The sequence below is a fragment of the Eufriesea mexicana genome, unplaced genomic scaffold (genome assembly GCF_001483705.2).
Source record: "Eufriesea mexicana isolate 0111107269 unplaced genomic scaffold, ASM148370v2 scaffold76, whole genome shotgun sequence".
Classification (NCBI taxonomy): domain Eukaryota; kingdom Metazoa; phylum Arthropoda; class Insecta; order Hymenoptera; family Apidae; genus Eufriesea; species Eufriesea mexicana.
Window position 1 is genome coordinate 2,695,272 of NW_016908289.1, and position 19,873 is coordinate 2,715,144.

At 29.0% G+C, this 19,873-nt stretch overlaps 3 protein-coding genes across 4 annotated transcripts in view; 2 read left to right on the forward strand and 1 right to left on the reverse strand.

Moving 5' to 3' along the window:
- LOC108555141 (ankyrin repeat and BTB/POZ domain-containing protein 2) overlaps positions 1–1,309 on the forward strand; it is a 26,402-nt gene extending 25,093 nt beyond the window's left edge. Inside the window, exons 11-15 of the mRNA XM_017910673.1 lie at positions 1–73; positions 162–367; positions 460–753; positions 829–1,011; positions 1,103–1,309. The exon at positions 1–73 is cut by the window's left edge and continues 3 nt beyond it. Of these exons, the coding sequence (XP_017766162.1) occupies positions 1–73; positions 162–367; positions 460–753; positions 829–1,011; positions 1,103–1,309 (963 nt within the window). The remainder of the gene's footprint in view (positions 74–161; positions 368–459; positions 754–828; positions 1,012–1,102) is intronic.
- Positions 1,310–4,255: 2,946 nt separating this feature from the next.
- On the reverse strand, positions 4,256–6,381 carry Syx13 (syntaxin 13). The gene is made up of 5 exons (XM_017910622.1): positions 6,155–6,381; positions 5,517–5,682; positions 5,310–5,428; positions 4,734–4,867; positions 4,256–4,661 (listed from the first exon to the last, which is right to left on the reverse strand). The coding sequence occupies exons 1-5, from the start codon at positions 6,379–6,381 to the stop codon at positions 4,486–4,488; spliced, it is 822 nt and encodes a 273-aa protein (XP_017766111.1). The 3' UTR covers positions 4,256–4,485.
- Positions 6,382–12,841: 6,460 nt separating this feature from the next.
- Positions 12,842–17,992, forward strand: NAT1 (N-acetyltransferase 1). 2 transcript variants are annotated; one of them, XM_017910668.1, is made up of 7 exons: positions 12,842–12,924; positions 13,054–13,270; positions 13,666–14,608; positions 15,039–15,176; positions 15,414–16,303; positions 16,545–16,847; positions 17,210–17,992. In XM_017910668.1, the coding sequence occupies exons 3-7, from the start codon at positions 13,705–13,707 to the stop codon at positions 17,315–17,317; spliced, it is 2,343 nt and encodes a 780-aa protein (XP_017766157.1). In that variant the 5' UTR covers positions 12,842–12,924; positions 13,054–13,270; positions 13,666–13,704; the 3' UTR covers positions 17,318–17,992. The 2 variants fall into 2 exon arrangements, with proteins under 2 accessions (XP_017766157.1, XP_017766156.1); XM_017910667.1 differs by lacking the exon at positions 12,842–12,924 and having other exon boundaries at positions 13,043–13,270.
- The last annotated feature ends 1,881 nt before the right edge of the window (positions 17,993–19,873 follow it).

The window sequence follows — 19,873 nt, forward strand, 5'->3', positions numbered from 1 at the left end:
CCAGTTTTCAATAAGGTACAAACTAAAGCTTTACAAGAAGCAATGTATCATAGTGCTGAAAGCAATCACTTAGGTAAGTTGGATTTAAAAATGACCAACTTAGAAAAATATTCTTAAACATACTTTGTTTGCAAAGTTTTATTCAAATATGAATTTTATAGATATCACGATGGAACTTCGTGGATTAAAAGTGAGTTGGACATTACATTGCTGGATGCATAGTCTTGCAACAGCTCACGAAATGAGATTGGACTCAATAATAGATCAATTGCTTCAAGATTTCCTACAAGTGTGTCCAGATGATTATTCAACACAATTTGTACAAGAATGTCTTCCTTTGTTATTCAATATTTTTAGGTACAGTAAGGTAAGGTGTTATACTCAAACTTGCTTTTAATTATTTAAAAATAAATAAGTAAAAATACTTTTTACACCTTTTGGATTGTATTTTAATTATAGAAAGAAGGCACAACGCTTCTTCTTGCGGATATTTTTTGTACATGCTTTGGATGGGAACCAATAAAACCTATTCGAGATACAACACTTTCTAGTGGATCCAGAATAGATCCCAAATTTGTAAATAATCCAGAATTAAGCGATGTACAATTCAGAGTAGAAGGCAGAGTTTTCTATGGTCATAAGATTGTTTTAGTCACATCGTCTCCGAGATTTAGGAATATGTTAAGTTCAAAATTATGCGAGGGAAATCCTCCTATTGTACAAATCAACGATATTCGGTATCATATCTTCCAGGTATATAATATTAAAAGAAAAATTGAATAATCCTAAGATTTTTACTTAAAACTTAAACCGTATTTTAATATGCAGATGGTTATGGAGTTTCTATATCACGGTGGTTGTGCTACATTAGAAGTTAATCAAAGTGACGTCTTGGAATTAATGGCTGCCGCGAATTTTTTCCAATTAGATGGTTTACTTAGGTATTGTGAGGCACAATGTTCTTCCATGGTTGATCTTGATAATATTGTTTCTATGTACATTCATGCAAAGGTATTTCATTTAGATATCATATATATGTATTGCAGACCTTTCTGATAAGAAATACAAAGTACATAATGATTTATCAATTAATAATTTTCAGGTTTATAACGCCACGCAACTTTTAGAATACTGTCAAGGATTTTTGCTACAAAATATGGTTGCTTTATTAACTTACGATGACTCAGTTAAACGTTTATTATTTGCCAAGAAATTGCCTAATCATGACGTTCTCGCAGGCCTTCTTCTCACTTTACAAGCGAGAATAAAAGCTAGACGATCTCAACAACAAAATAAGATAAAAGCTTAAAAATTTAATATCACCAAGTATGATGTTCATACTAGCATTATCCTTATTTTATTTTTGTTTTCGTCAATTGTAATTATTGACATATTCACGTTTATTTAAATAGCATCGGTTATCAAAAATATGATGACACGTAAATAAATTAAGACTGAATGTTTCATGATTTGACTTTAACTCTTTTCTATCAGATATTTAAATATAAATTTTCACTAATTCGTATCAGGGTTAAAAATCATTTTTACATTCTGTTCCAGGTAGAACATTAGTAGAAGAAATACATATACTTCTGCTATGCATCTATTTTATTTTTGTTGTATAGTGTTCCTTGTTTAAGTATTTTTTTGTAAATTACGTACTATAAATGTATATTAGGTACTTTTCGAACGATATAAATTACGCTGTTATAAATAAATCTCATAAGTATATAGTAATTAAGAATTTAGTTTTTAGAACTTAATTTGTTTAAAAGAAATTTTTAAATAATCATGTAAATATAAAATTAATTATCATAAAATATAGAGTATAGTGTATGTTATGACATAAGTTCTTAGTGATTTAAACATTATATATATATATAAAATGAAATATATGTTTTGTATATATAAAGCAGGCTGAACAATATAAGCGCGACAAAGAAACGGTAGTGTGAAATATTAAAATGTTATTTCATGTATTGATAATACAACATATTTTGTACATCTCAATTGCAATAAATTATAAATATTGTGATAATGAAAATATTAAACAATTATTTCAGTTCTTAGAGCTTAATAAAATTGTTTATATTTTTTTATCACATTTTTGTTTACACATAATTGCTAAACATTATGATTTCTATCACAATGATACTTGCAGGAAATTACTAGAAAATATAAAACATCGAGACAGAAACTGATGCAAAGTAAAACTATACACAGTATTCAATACCTGTTAAAGATTTTTTAATAATATATTACTCTCATTTTACTATCTATGTTCCAATAAATAAAAATTTTTGTTTTTTTAATAAAATGTTACAAATAACGCAATACATTTCTAAATGAAAAAGAGGGGTGGAATTTAATTTGATTTCTTAATAATAACGATGCATCGTAAAATTCGTTATTGTAACAAAACTGTTGTCATTTGTATACATGTTAACAATGTAATAATGTTAGTATTATATATAATGCAATTTATTTTAAATGTCAGTGGTTAGTTGTATATACAATATTCAAGATATAATCTTAATAATGTAATCACTGGACTTTTAGATTTTGGAATGCCTAGTAATCATATAAGAGTCAAATGGATCCACTGAAAATGGTTGTCTCAATCTTACGATAATTTGTGTTATATACCTTTTACACTATTAATGTTGCAAGCTTCAGTGGGAGTACACACAATCCGTAATAAACAATATTATAATTCTATTAAAAAATGATTATAAAAAGTATTATATTCACAATTTATACAATTTAATTATGTTTAGATCAAGAATGTGATATTCTTTTTATCATTTCTTCTATATCCATTTAAGTTTTTATTCTAATAAATTATTATGTAGTTGATAAAAGCTTCAGTAACATACAGTTTCGTGTAAAAAAATGTAAAGTAGAAAACAGTCGCAAAAAATTTATCAGTAGGCATTTCCTATATAACATGAAACAAATCGCAAAATACGATATGTACTTTTTAGTATTTTCTTAGTACCTGTATTTGTATGTAAAAAGAAAAAAAATCGAGCACATAAAAAGATATAAATTATTGTTTTTTTTAACATCTCTTTGAATTATCTGATTTGTAAAACCAAAAGTGCTGTATATGTATCTAAATATGTATATTAGTATTAATTTATATACAACTTCAGACATATAAGAAAAAAGGAAAAACGATAAATAACAATATTCACGTATAACCATATTTCATTTTCAGCTTGCACAAATTTTTATGTCTAAAATAAAATAGGGGAACGACTTAGTATGTAATATTATTTTATAACATTAACATTTCTGTTTTATTTTTTAATAATAGGAAATTAATTTTTTGTTTCAAAGTAATAACATGTAAACAACAAATTAGTAAAAAAGTATCTAATCTGCAGGATATAATTTCAACTCATCACTTTTCATTACACTTGATTAATTAATAAAAATTGAACAAAAAAAAAGAATTGTCAGTAATGAAAAACATGTAATAATAAATTGCGAGTTCAATCGAAAAACAGATTATAGAGTAGTAATTATTCATAGGTCACAATTATAAAAAAATTCGAAAAAAATACAGTTTATTTATATATTGTCTATACTAATCTTTTAACACGGATGAATTTAGTGCCACATTATTTATTTTATATATTTCTAAAATAAATTCATATTACTTTATGATCACTTCATGCATTTATTCGTAATTTTTTAACACCAATATAGTGAGATAATAAGTGAAGTATTTTTTTTAATAAATTTTCTATGATAAATAAATTAATTAATAATTTTACTATTTATAGTAAGTAATTGTTTAATAATGATAAATATCAAACTATCATAGAGTATAGTATAATCGATCAGTAGAATACATAACTTTAATATGAAATTTTAACAAAGATACGTTGCTATAAAATTTGAAGCTATAATATAACGTTAACACTTTGCTTAAACACTTGTTGTTTTTATAATGCTGTACAATTTATTGAAAAAATAACATATAATATAATTAAATGATTTATCAATTTTTTTGTTAAATAATAGCTTAAAAGTAAAACAAAAGTTATAACGACTGCTTTGCATTATTATTATATTCAAATTTATGCTAATCCTCTCACAAAATGAAAGAAAAATTTGTTTCTTCCATTATTAGAAGCCTGCTGTATACTATAATGCAGATATTTGATAGCTTTGTTACACATTGCTTCAATTTGAACTATTTTATTCAAATTTCTTTAAAATAAAAATAAGAAACAAAGGTGCAGTGAGAACAGTGTAATGTGTTTTACAAATTCGAACGTAAACAAGCATAATACGCTTGAATTATGTTAATCAATTTATAAATGAATATAAAATAAGTCTATCCTCTCCCCATATTGCATGTCTGATATATAAACTGGCAATTTATATTTTTCCACAATATTAGTTCTATGATCAGTAAGATAGATTGAGACAACCTTTTTCATATGCTCACAGTATCTACGATTATTAGGAGCGCTAACTTAATTTAGTGACTAGAACAATAATTAATATAACAACGACTATGATTGCGAGTAACAATAAGATAAAAACTTTTCGTCGATATTTACTTTGGTAATTATTTCCCTTGATTAAATCTTGTGCTCCCAACTCAACATTTCCGTGTACATTTTCTATACTGTTGTCTATTGTATCTGTAACCGAAAAGAATTATAAGAAATTTCAAAAACGAAATATGTTTATAGAAATAAAATAGAATCGCTTACTAATCGTCTCTCCTTGCTGATGTACGAGTATTGCCAACTGACGCATAATTTGGTTTACATCCAAAATTTCACCTTCGATTTTCATTATCCTCTCTTCTCTGTCTGATAGTAAGCCTTTTTCTTGTTCAAGATTCCTAGGCATATCAAGAGAAAAACAATTACGACTAAACTATTTTTTTATAATTATATGGTAAAATTAATAACATCATTTTATGAGCATGTATTAATATGCATTAATACAAAGAAACAAACTTACCATCTAATCAAGTACATTTTCTAATGTTTCTATATTAATAATAGATGTTGCAATTAAATAAGCTTTTCAGTGAAATATTACATTCAAGGTATTTTGATATTTGTATTATAAAATCCCCAAATTGTGTTTTTTTTTTAAATAAAAATCATGAAAAAAACCTATTTAAATTTTGATTTTTTAATAAGGTTAATAATGTTTGCCATCTGTAAACTCATTGCTTGTATGCAAACTGTAAGATACAGTCAAACTTTTTTCACTATCGGCACGTGTAATATAGATATGTATATTTATAAAAAATAATAAATAGTTTACTTTCAAACCTTTGTATTTGTCTGTATTCATCTTCTTGAGCTTGAAGTGAACGTTGATGTTCTTCTTCATCAGGATTTTCTATACTAGTTGTAAGCAAAATATGTCTCTTCATTTTTTCTGCAATTGACTAAAAATATCATAATAAAACAATTATATATAAAAAAAATTATATAACAAAAAATTGACTGAAACACGATCAATAAAGTATCTTGTACCTTCTGCATATCTGAATATCTTTGCAAAGCATCTTTAAAATCAGTGGTGAGTTTCTCAATTTGTAACTTCAGTTTTTTATCACCTCGCCTCATTAGCACTGTCAGTCTTGCAATGTCTTTGCTTGTTTGTGTTACTACTTGATTTGTGCTTAATTGTGTAACATGCCTTATAAAAAATAAATACACATAAAATACAAATATAATGTGAACTAAATGCAAAATAAAACAAATGTAACACAAGAAACAAGTAATTTATGATTATATAGAATTCATTAAAATAAATAAAAAATGTACTATTACTTTGAATTCAGAAATTAATCTACAAATTATTTGCATATCAATGAAAAATATAAAATAACTATAAAATAATCTAATATAAATCAGAAACTTTTAAATACTCATAATTCTTTTTTGTATAGATGTTATATTTGCATTGAAATAAAAAGTAGAAAAATAAAAAAATAAAACATCTTTCGTAAAAAAGTTAGGTTTGATTTGAAATAAATGTACATCTTCATTATAATTATATTAACAAAAACACCATTTGTTCATATTAATGAGTAATATATATTCTTAAATTATTTGACCTTCATTTCAGATTGCCTTCCATATTGTAATACATTATTCCAATTACTTACACCTCATCTCTTAGACCCTGATTATCTTTATTGGTTCCAATATTTTTATATGCACGTTCAAGTGTCCTCCAACTTGTATTAATTGTATATATGTTAGTGGTAATATTTTCACTGAGACTATAAAGTTCAGTAGGACTAAATCCTACATCAGGTACATCTGTCCGTTGATCCATGGACCCATATGTTTGAGAACTGTGAGCCATTCTAAAAATAAATATATGTTTCATTATAACCTTTTTTATTTATGAAAAACTAGATTTAAAAAATTTAATAATAATAAAGAAATACATTTAAGGTATGATCCAATAACTTTTTTACGTGTAGTTATATATTTCCACATTTAAATATATAAAGAAATCATAAAACCTTTATGGTACATTTATGAGTAATATTGATATATTATATTATCACATATATGAATCATTAAGCCTTAATAACATGTGAAATTGTATTAAAATTTGTATCTATTATAATTCATTTAAATTAATGCTATTTATACTTTTATATTTTCTGTCAACAATAATATTGATAATAAATGAAAAATTTACTTTACAAAATTTAACATTATTATTAAATAGATATTTTATACCGTTAAAAATGGTATGTCAATGAAAGGTAATATTGTACGATGTTATACAAATGGTATACTAAATCAAAACTTTTATCAATATATTAAGCCATTATCGTGTTCGTATATGTAGCTGTATAGTATTTGGGATCTAATGGTATATGATGAATACATATACGAAAGAGTTAAATTAATGCGAGATAAAAATGTATAAATGAATATAAACATCAAGAACTACATAACAAACCTGAAATATTTTATCACAAATGTTCTTAATATCTAAATATAAATTGTTTTATTAATTCACATTTAAAAATTAAGAGAACTATTTTTATGTATCGAATCTTAGAAACTGACAGTTGCCTAAATGATCTAATCCACCGCCCATGTGGCAATAGTCTCTTTGTATTCACAACCGTGTATTTCATAAATTCCTACATTATCGACATTACATATTTTTTAAGTTCTGATTCAATATTTGGAAATAAGTTTTTTGATTAACGTATAATAAAGATATAATTATTTTCTGCTAATAAATGATTAATAGCACAATGTATATTATACGCATTTCAATCTACATTGTAATATAAGAGCAATTAAATATAGTCTAACGTGTCTATAGCACCGTCGATACTACTATATCCAAAATAATATCCGGTAGACATTATTACATTTGAATATAGTATTAAAAAATGGATTGTAATCTTTTAAATAGATATTTTAATTTTTTACAAAAAATTTGTGATTAAATTAAACTAATAAGGAGACTAAGTAATGATGTAAAATTATTTTTTATCAACTCATAGAAATGTGTCTGAAATGCCGTCTTATATATTACTACCACTAGAATCAAAAATAAAACTAACAATACATTTATTTTATACCTTCTCATACATTTACAGCAGTAAAAGTAAGAAAAATTAATAATAAATTTTTCTATTGAACAGTTGAAATCATTAATAAGCTACCTTCCTGTGGAACCAGAGGTTAGTCGTATGGCGGATACTGGCTTGACAAGACGTACGGTACGGAAGTTCCCGAGTGCGACCGACAGATTGCGAAAGCCTTCAGAAACAACAACCGTCGGCCGTAAGTAAACGCTATTGTGATTTCTCATCATTTTACTTGCTAAAATCATACATTTTCCGTTGTGTAGTTGCCACTATAATGAATTTAACGCTAGATTACCACGATCCATGTATTTTCTTTACAAAAAATTCCTTTGAATATTCTAAAATTTGATAGAATTTTCTGGAGGGTTGCTTTGGAGTCAATACAGCTCGTACATAGGTCGTGCGTCATGTTGGTTCTGAACGCATCTTCCATTTGTCGACTCCTTATCATATTTTATCAATTTTCCTTGACCATAATTACAATCTTTTCGTCCAATCAACTTGTTTTCATCTAAATAGCATAGAAAATTAAAAATACACAAATGGTAATCAAGTGTTGTTTGCGTGCACCTACGCAACTCCCACTTTTGACATTTTAATCGGAGTGACTTTTAATGTAGGTTGATTTTATAGCTGTTCGCATGTTTCTTTTACGCTTTATATATTTTAAATTACAATTTGAAACACTTTTTTTAAACTAATGCATGAATATAAAATTCTTAACGTTTATGGTTATTCGCCCCTCCTGCCCCCACCCTCTCTTGTGTCACCTCACCAGCTTCTTTTTGAATCAATTTTAAAATTAATACGTTTCTTCAGCTCCGATTGCTTCTCGTTCGATTGCAAAATCGAGACGTTTATTTTAGAGATCGCAGTGCTTACGTCAAACGTTTCTTTAATCTTTTCCAAAGAATTGTTTGTACTTTAGTGTATTTTTGAATTTTCGGTCGTTTATTTTTTTGGCAGTATGTTTTATAATATGTTTCGTTCAAGTCGGCAAATTTTCCACCATTTGGAACATTAATTTTCTGACGGATGTTCTACAGACTCTTTTGTAAACATACGTATGTACGAAGCACACATACGTATTCATCAATCAATGTGGATGCACACACATAGGCATGCATGAAACCAAGCAGGCGTGTACTGTCATGTTCCTAACATTTTAGTGAAATTTTTGTGCGTATATTTTCTTAACTTTTGGACATTCTGTTAAAATAAAAGATTCTATGTTTCCCATTTTGTATATTTATAATATAATTTAACACCATTTTTAGTATTTTACTTTTTTGGTTATTGCCCTATATCAAGTTGAATAAATAAATTATAAAATATTTTCAGGAAATTAATATTTTTGATTGGCTATTTTAATTAAAAAAGCAAAGATTTAGAATTGTATTTACTAGTTACTAAACGTAATCGAATTTTTGCTTAGTATAAAAGAGAATAGTTTTAATAGCTATTTTCCATGTAACTTTATTTCATTATAGTATCTGTAAAAATTAGTTTAAATTCGAAAACATTAAAATGATTATCATTTTAAAAATTTGCAAAGAAAATATTTATTTCAATCTGATATTGTTTGCCATTCTAGTTTCTATAATGGCGTATTAACGATTACAACCTCGAAACATTTAATACTTGGGACATAGTATGTCACACACGCGCACTCGTGGCGAACACATTTGCTCAGCGCCTTTAAATGCTCGCCCATATGACTGTTCCTACGTCGAACGTGTGACGACCGTATGTGGCCTCTTTGTTATAGCAGACTTAAGCGCTTATCGTACTATGAATAGATGTACTGATTTTCTTTCAGCTGTCCACTGTGTACGGCTAATTTACACTTCGCTACGTAACTGTGTCGCTTACTAGAAATTTTTGGTAAATACGAAATATGTGTACGTGCGCGTTTTAATGTGTGAATATAAAAGAGATCGTGTATATGTGGAAAAAAAACTATAATTCAACAACAATAAAATTTTATTCGAAATCGAATGTTGTGAGATGTTAAGATAATATGTGCTTTGTCGTGATGTATCTGGAAATATTTTAGAATTGAAGAATTCAGGTATTTCTTTTGGTGATGTTTCTCTAGATATTTTTTGGATAATGTTATTTCTTTCATGATTATAGTTTATAACGTTGGTAGTGGTACAATAGACTTGCTTGTTATTTTCCTAGAAATGTTTAGAACTTTATTAGCGAATGGTATTTTATATATACTGCCTTAAATGTGTTGTGATAAAATGCATTAGATTTTGATATATTTCATTTCCTTTTATCTACAATCTTTGTTAATATTGTACGTTATCGGCCTTCAAAAGTTGGCAGCCTTGTTCTAACTCGTCGAGAGCAACCGTCATGGCACATCAGTGACGTGTCATGAGGAAATAGTGTAATGGAGTGTTCAAAGTATTTAAAGAAGGATAGCAACTGTTTACTATATATCTCATTCTTATTTCTTTGTTTATTGACGACATAGTCTTCATTTGTGCATAATTATTTTTTAAATTCTTGTTTTTATGACGTGTCAATCGATGTATGATACGAATGCCATTTTTCTTCAATTTTTATTTTATTTAATTATAACTACGTCATTAATTTTAACTGAATTTATAGAAAGGGTGTATAAATTATTATAAAAGTTTTTGATAATATTTAGAGATTTTAAAAACCTAATTAATAAAATTGTAAAGAAACTTATAATTTTTTCTTCATAATAGTAACATATAAGTAAGTACATAATTATAACGTATTTAAATCAGTATGCGTTATACTTGTGCTATAAAAAAAATTCAAAATTGCTATAACTGAATCTTTGAATTCTCAAACTTCCAACATCATGATCTCAGGATTTTATAGATTTTTTTGGTTATGGAATGCATTATTTTTATAGTGTATTCCATTTGTATGGAATTTTTATGTGCAACTTATAATAAGACCGTTATGGTTTAAACAAATTTTCCTATTATTACAAATAAAAAGAAAAAATTATGAAGGATATAAAAAAAAGTTACTTTTGGTTGTTGTTCATTTTTCAGTTATGTAGTTACAAAATTATTTGATTATAAGTATATATCATTTGTAACATATAATTGAAATATCGATAGATATTTACATCTGTATATCTAAATTTAAGTTTTTGTAGGTAAATTTGGATTGTTATTTTGGTAATACAATTAATAAAACCTTTATTTACTTGTCAGAAAATGAAGGTAATATAAATTTAAAAGGAAATAAGATCGAATACCGGTTTAATGCACTACAAAAATTTTCAATGTCGAAGCGTGTTTCAGGCGACGTCCTTCATCGTGCAACCTTAAAGTAATACTTCTTAAGTAACGATGAATGTGTATCTACATACATAGATATTCGACCATATTTAACTTCCGCTTTTACCGAGCGAGAAGCCTTATATTCATATTAATATTCAAAAATTACATTATTAAATGAAATTGTCTTAGTATCTAAAATAATTTAAAACAATATCGTATATTTCCGTTTTCTTTGTATTCTGTGCATATTGCTAAAAATTTACTATTGAAACTGTTTTCATCGCGTAAAGCACATTATTGACACGTGTATTTGTCATTAAAAAAGGTATTTTCAGTAAAAATAAGCAAAACACTATTGTATCAGTTATCATAAATACATAAAATTTTTACAGTTGTATTATATTATGATTGATATGGAGGTCCAAACACATATTCATATTCACAATCTTATAAATTTTTTAAAATTATTTAATTCGTAAAGTCACCACCATGTACATATATTTTATCTTACAAGCAGAAATAACAAGTTTCTTATGCTAAAAAAATATCTATGATACTGCGTTTTGCAAAAAAACAATGACGTATAGGAAACTGTGCGTAGGATTGTTACTGGAACTTTTTTTTTTTATTCTCAAATTAAACTTATCTCTTCCTTCGATGTGCCACCATATAATTGAAAACAGAGCGAAGGCTTCCCAGCCACGGACCCTAAATACATAGATCGTACAGTGGAGGCGGTCAAAGACGACCTTAGTCGAAGTCAGAACGAAGTTGTCCGACCTCACCCGATCAGGCTGACGATAGAAGCCGAGATTGGTCGAGGTGAGACGACGAAAGGTTCATTGACCGTCTGACCATGAGCCGCGCCCCACATACGATCCTCTCCACGTTCATCGTCCACGGCTTTTGGTTGTTTTGTTCGCAACCGATACCTCAAGATCAAAGCCATTTCCCTGGAGAAGGTCCTAGTCCTGCCCGTTGAAGACCTTCACTTGTGAGCGCAATAAGGCTGCACACGTTAATCCGTGCCTCCTGCCATTAGAAGTTCGATTGTTATAAAACTGAAAAGCAACTGGTTTCATTTTCATTATTATATGCAATATATGGAAGAAAAGCATTTTATTTCTTTTTTCCTTTATTTTAAATTGTCTTTTTAAATTTCTGTTACTATATTATTTTTGGATTCTAAATATCTACCCTTAAAATAATGTTTATTAAATATGTCTGTAATATTTATATGATCATTAACTTATTATTTGTTGATTTGATGTGAATGTTTTTTGTTTGTCTTGCATGATCCTATTTGAGAATACAATAGAAGTTTTAGACATTATGTGATTGAGACAATTAAAGAAAAGTTTGCCTTTGTCTGACAAAACGCATTGTATTTATTTAAGAACTTAATTTATTTTTAAAAATAAATTTTCATTTTATAATTTGTGTGAGTGTTATCTATTTTGCATATCATTATTAGTAAATTCGTACAGAACATGCTAATCATTATTTAAACTTGCTTTTGCTACCATGAGATATGAGAGAAGATGTAATGCTATGTATTATCAATCTTTTCCTTTGAGAAAGATTCAATTGATACAATATCTCATAAACAGTCTACGAATGATTTAAATTGAGTTTGGTGATAGTATGAAATCTTTTATATACTTTCTAGTTAAACTAACCTGAATATTAATTAAAATCAATGTAGTATAATAATGTAACATTGTAATATTTGCCAGATTCCACAATAACTCATAATCTAAGCATCCTAACTGCATGTGTGTTAATACATTATATTTTTGTATCATTAGGTACAAAAGGCTGCATATTAATAGTCGAACATGGATGGAGTAGCATGCGTGTAAGCAATAAATTATTGATAAAATGATCAGTATTTTTATTGTAATCTTTTTTTGTTCCAGCTTCCTAAAGGAAGATCTGTGTGCTGTGATTTATCACTCAGGGGGCCGAAACACGCGCAACAACGGACAACCCCACAGGACCGGGGGGTGCTTCTCGTGTCTCGGGAGGAAGGTCAGGGTCTAGAAAGTTACCTTGACTGTAACGGTCATACACGAGCTGCTTCTTTTTACACCCAATCAATCCTCCGTGTTCACTATCACTTGTAATACATTGAAATTTAAAAAATTCGATGCCTTCCAGGGACGATATTCGCTCCCTATCCACTGAGCAACGCTGGATCCCTCCTTCAACTGTTAGACGCGATGCACTCACCCCAGAAAGCAGAAATGATCTCATCTTTAGAAAGGTGCGGGGTATTCTTAATAAGCTTACGCCGGAAAAGTTCGCAAAGCTGAGCAACGACCTGCTCAACGTTGAGCTTAATTCTGATGTGATTCTCAGAGGTGTCATTTTTTTGGTAAGTAAATGAAAAATGTTATAATATTTAACCAAAGATAAGTCTTGTTTTTTTTTTAAAAGAGGTAATAAGTATAGTGACACTCAAAAGTCTTCAGTTATATAATTTAGTAATCTATTAAATGTTAAATATTGAATAACAATTAACATTCATTTACATTCTCATATAATAATTAGCACAACTTATTTTTCTACTCTTTAGTTTTAGTAGGAAATACATAAAACTTCTTTACTCTGATACTTCTGCAACAAGGATACTTTATATATTAATTAGTACCATAGTTCACACTTATATTTTGAAAAATTTGAATACGTTCTTTATTTCTGTAATTAAATATGAATATAACAAAAGCACTGTTGATACGTGTTTAATGTTTGTAACCATTATTTTTTTAGATCTTCGAAAAAGCACTTGATGAACCCAAGTACAGTTCTATGTACGCACAGCTGTGCAAACGGCTGTCTGACGAAGCTGCAAACTTTGAACCACGAAAAGCTCTCATTGAAAGTCAAAAAGGCCAAAGCACATTCACACTCCTTCTTCTTAACAAGTGCAAAGACGAATTTGAAAATCGTTCAAAGGCAAGTGAGGCATTCGAAAATCAAGATGAACTCGGTCCAGAGGAAGAAGAACGCCGACAGGTGGCTAAGCGCAAAATGCTTGGTAACATTAAATTCATCGGAGAACTGGGAAAATTGGGAATCGTATCGGAAACGATTTTGCACCGTTGTATCCAGCAATTATTGGAGAAGAAAAGGCGAAGGGGATCCAGGGGGGACACTGCTGAGGATATCGAGTGTCTCTGTCAAATCATGCGTACCTGCGGCCGTATCCTTGACTCGGATAAAGGTCGCGGACTCATGGACCAATATTTCAGACGTATGAACTCCTTGGCAGAGAGCAGAGATCTTCCTCTACGCATCAAGTTTATGCTGCGTGATGTCATTGAGCTACGCCGTGATGGCTGGGTACCACGTAAGGCTACGAGTACTGAAGGTCCAATGCCTATTAACCAAATCCGCAGTGATAATGAAGAGTCTTCGAGGGGAAATGGCTTCCATAGACGTGAGGATCGCCTCGGAGCTGAATTTTTAAGAAAAATGGGACGTGGCGGATTAGACATGGATATGATGGGAAGTATACCATTGACTTCTCCATCGTTCGGCATGCCATCTCCATTCAGCCCCAATGGATTCTCTGGAACTTCCGGGGTTGCTTATGGCCGTCACAATCAACGTAACCAACCGGGTTACTATCAGAACCAGAGTCGTCACCAGAACAACTATCAAGGGAAACACAATCAACAGCAACATAATTTACCACAAAACTTTAATAACAGTATGTATTATTTTATTATTTTATGTTTAATTGGTAGTCAAATCCAATGCCTGAATCTCTTTTGTACCATACATATTTCTTATCCAATATGTATTTGCAAGATTGCACAAACTCAAAAATAGGATTTTGAATAGTAACAAAACCAAAGAAAGATAAACGTAACAAGATTTAGGTTTTTAATAAATCCCTAAATATGTCAGTCATTTTTCATTTACTGTAAATATCTTTCTCTTGGGGGTATAATAAAATATTATTCCATATAAAGATTTTTCTATTAGTCACAGAAACTATAAAAAAGTTTTGTAAATATTTGTTATTGTTTAGTGGGTCTTCAGTGATCTGGGTATAGGATTGTGAAGGTTAAATGGTAGTTTATTATATATAGCTAAAACATTTATTTGATCAATGGATATATTTAATTAAATTACAGATAGCAATAAAGAACAATTACGCTTCAATAAAAATAAGATATTGATTGGACATCCAGAAGAAGTATCACTAAGACCACCAGCTAATTCTATGATGTTTAAACAAACCAACATCAATCCCAACCTACCTCTCAACAGTGGTATGTATATTAATTAATCAAATATTTAGTTTTTTAGAAATTAATTGCTGAAATGATTAAAATAAAATCAGTAAGATTAAAATAACATTTGGTTGAAAAAAATATAAGTGTAATATGTGGTTCAACCAAATTAGGCAAGATTAAGAAATTATTTAATTTCAATACTTTTTTAATTACTTAAATTTGAAGTAAAATGCTGACATTAGAACAACTTCTAATTATTATTTAAATTAATAGATCTGTTCCCAGGACGAGCATCAGAATTACCTCTTCTACGTAGTAGCACATTAAAACCCAACTCGCCATTATTGCACAAGGAATTGTCACCAGCAATTGTTATAAAACAGGGTCCTGTAGATAAGAGAGAGAAAGCTCGTGATCGAAAGGACAAAGGAACATCTAGGGAAGAAATACTGAAGAAGGTGAACACCTTGATGGATGATCTTGTTTCCCATACAAACATACAGGACGCAATAACAGCTTTTCAAGATCTTAAGATACCTGAACGATTTTTACGTCATGCAGTTTATACGTTATATTCTAATACATTAGATCGTGGAGATTCTGAACGTGAACTCGCAGCTAAACTGATAGTCGAATTAGAGAAAGCAGACGTGATTACTGTACAGCAGATACATGAGGGATGGAAGGAACTAGTGTCCAATATACCAGAGAAAGAGAGTACTGTGCCTTGTGTAGCTTCTCACGTTGCCTTCTTAACAGCCAAGGCTATTGTGGATAATTTAATTCAATTAACTGATCTTGTTGCTGTGACAGAGAATGGTCAGCATCATCCATTATTTTTACTTACACTTCAGCAATTACATAAAAGCCAAGGCAAAGCAAGACTCACACAGATCTTTAATGAGAGCAAGGTGAATCTTATCAGCCAACTACCCGAAGCAGACAAGACAAAAGAGAGACTAGCGGAGATTTTAGAGGATAGAGAATTGACTTTCCTTTATCCGCTTCTTAAAATCCAGGGAGATATATGGCGTCAATTAGAATATGACCCAAATCCCAATACTCTTTATAAATGGATCAAAGAAAAGCTAGAACCTTCGCATCATTCTGATTCAGAGTTTATTAATGCTTTAATGAACGTTCTTTTAAAATACATTACACAGGTTAGTATATAAATTTATTCAAATTACTATTGTTCATCTATAAATTGTTTATAATTATTTATAATACTTTCAATTATAAGTATGTAGATCAAACAACTATCACCAAAATATAATTTAATTCATAAATTCATTTATAAGATTAATTGTGAAATATATTACATAAATAATTTAATAATTAATTTTAATAATTTTAATAATTTAATTGATTTCTAATTATTTATATTTGTCGTGATCCTATCAGGAAACAATACTGGCACCTGGCGTTGATCCTTCTAATGTAGCCAAATCAGTAATAGATAAAGAAAAAGCATTACTGGAAAAATATGCACGTTTGATGCGCTTACTCTTCGTCGATATAGAGTCTCAAGTGACAGCTCTCCATGCACTTCAAGCATTTTGGTTTTCGCACAATTTTCCTAAAGGGATGCTATTGCGATGGTTTGATGGACTTTACCGACTAGAGGTGATCGAAGAAGATGCCTATTTCAAATGGAAAGAATGTGTTACTGATGCTTATCCAGGCAAGGGTAAAGCATTATTTGAGGTAAATGAAATTTTACATCCTATAACCTTGTATTAGAGTTTCAAATTTCATGTAAGTGTGTAAATTATAGTATCTTGTTAAACTTGTCACACACACACACACACACACAAATATTTTGAACTTGTTCATGGACATAATTCTTTATTTATAAGTATTTTTTAGTAGTGAAGTATTTTTTGCCACAAAAGAGTACATTGAACCAATTGGAAATTTATATATAAAAAGAAATGTTTATCTTAAAGAAGTCACTAATATGTAACTTTTTTCAATATTACAATCATTTTATTTGAAATATAATTAATGACGTATGATAAGAAATAAAATTAAAAGACTTTTTAATTGATAACAATTAAATGGTGTAGGTCAATGGTTGGTTAACATGGTTAGATAACGCATCCACAGAAGATGAAAGTGATGACCATAACGACGACGACGACAACAATAAAAACTACAGGATGCAGAAACTGTGAGAAGAATACGTTCTTCCGGCTACCTATAATTTGGAATAGGGTTTTGCTATCTATATTACTGAACCAGACGGTTTCAGTTTACTAATTGAGTTGTCTCCATCCATTGTCACAAACATCTTGTTAGTCTGTGTCAAGCCCTCGTTTGAAGAAGATGAGGAAGACAAAGAAGAAAAGGACTTTACAATCATTGTCCAAACAAAAAAACAAAAAACAAAAAAAAACACAAAAAAAGGGGGAAAATGGAAAATGGATAGTTCACAACCCTCCGAGTGGTTTACAGCAGACTTTTTAAGCAAGAAGTTTTAGAATGTTTTAGATAATTGAATATTGATATGATTTATAATCATATTGGGCCAGCAGATATATCAACATTCGCCGCTGTATGAACATCGGTGCAGAAAGAAACAAGAAAAAAAATTTAGTCTGGTGATTTGTGTTGTCAAAGTTTTTGTCTAGTATTGTGCATGTGTCACGTTTTTGTAAGTCTTTTTGTCCGCGGCACCAGCGAGTCGCTTGTTATCTCTGTGTACCAGCTTTTACATTTATTATGAGGAATTATTATCTATTATTAACTATTATTATCATTACTATTATATAATTCATCACAACAGTCGAAATACATCTACTTTTCCTAAAGAAACAGAAAAATATCCATCAGGAACAAAGGACTGACTCAGTAGTATAATACGTGAAGTGCGATAATTCTCTTTAAAGTTAAAAAAACAACACGAATGGATTTGTAGACCTTGAAAATCGAGAAAACACTGAGTCAAACTTATACACACACCAATCAACCAAACACCATTTTTGCCCATGTACCTATATTTGCTGCTCCATTAATTCTACCCTAAAATACTAATCAATAACAACCAGCAGCCAACATCACAATTCACTTTAACGTAACATAACATAAAAAAGAAATTAGTGACACGACTAAATCGTATTTAAAAATAAACATACCTTGGTGTAATTTATTACAGATGGCCCCCCTGGTTGTTCTGTCGATGAACCAACAGCCACCTTACCTTCATTTCCTGCCTATAGTCTCTCCTAATTAGAATTCTACGCATCGACATACGATCTTTTTTTAATTAGTGTGTAACCTTCAGACCGACACGATGCCATAAGTTCGCCTAAAAGAAAGTTAGTGCAATATCGCAGTTTTTCGTGATCGGTAGAAAAAGAAAGCAGATATTATTGATCTAGGAACTAATTAACAGACTTTTCGTATATATTATATTTTTCGCTTTCCAAGAGCACGTTTAATCGAATTAATCTTGTTAAGCTTCTTTTTGTATGTAATGATTATTATATACCGATTAATGAAACATAAGAATTTGGATACATTTATTTTCATTATTTGGAAATAATCTTTCAGAACTATGTATATATTAAAATCATAACTTCTGTTGCTGAAACTATATAGTGTTCATAATAAACTATATTTTTCTCCTCCATGTAATAGGTAGTTTGCAATCGGAGTGTCGTTAGTCCAAATACTTATGTTAATTCGGTTATCGTTACACGTATTTCTTTTTGAATACACATTTATAGTAGATATGGATCATGCACATTATTAATTTAAAATTTAAAATCTAAACTCTTATTTATTCTAGACAAAAATTAATATTTTCGATATGAACTAATCGAATCATGTACATCGAATGTGTATTCATCCTGTTTTATTTAATTTTCAGATGTAATGATTTGATTCTCACTGCGAAAAGTTAATATTAATTTGCAAGTAATCTTTGTACGTGGAATATATAGTGACATTAGTGTAATATTTTAATGGGTATTTGTGGTATACTTATGTGTTTTGCTTGTTGCCTTTTTATTATAAACATAAAGAATGAAAAAAGTAATTACTTAAATAAATAATAATTTAGCTATGATAATAATTAGGGAATAATTAACATCGATCGATTGAATAAATTTTTCAACCGCTATGTAACATGCGATATTGTACTTCAACTTTAATAATTTATTTTTTTTCACATATATTAAATATAAATTAATTAAAAATGAAACAAAAAAAAAAAGAAAAAAAAAGAAAAACAAATAATGCAACGTACGAATCATGTATAATATCGTCAGTATTATTTCTCACGTAATGGACTACAATTATAATCGTTTTTAAATGATCATAGACATAACTGATAAGAAATCTCTTTTATCTTTATCAATAAAATTTGTTCCTAGGATTATCATCTTTACGACTTTATGTCTGTCGTTCTCTTTTTCACCATTCATCGTTCATTTTCATGATAAACAAAAATCTATAAAAAGAATCGAATTCTTTTTTTCATTAAAAAGATGTTTCTGATTTTTCAAAATGTCAATATTTGCTTGCTCATCATGTAAAATGTTAATTCTATTATCGCGGTGTAATATAGTTTCATCATATATTTTAATTACTATCCATCTTACAACAATCAATGTGGTATCCTGTCTTTTTCTCATTATTTAGTCGTTTTCTCGATTGCCATTGTTATATTTACGTAGTAATTTTAATAAATGCGTACAGTGCGTATATATTTATATATTCTTTTAGTA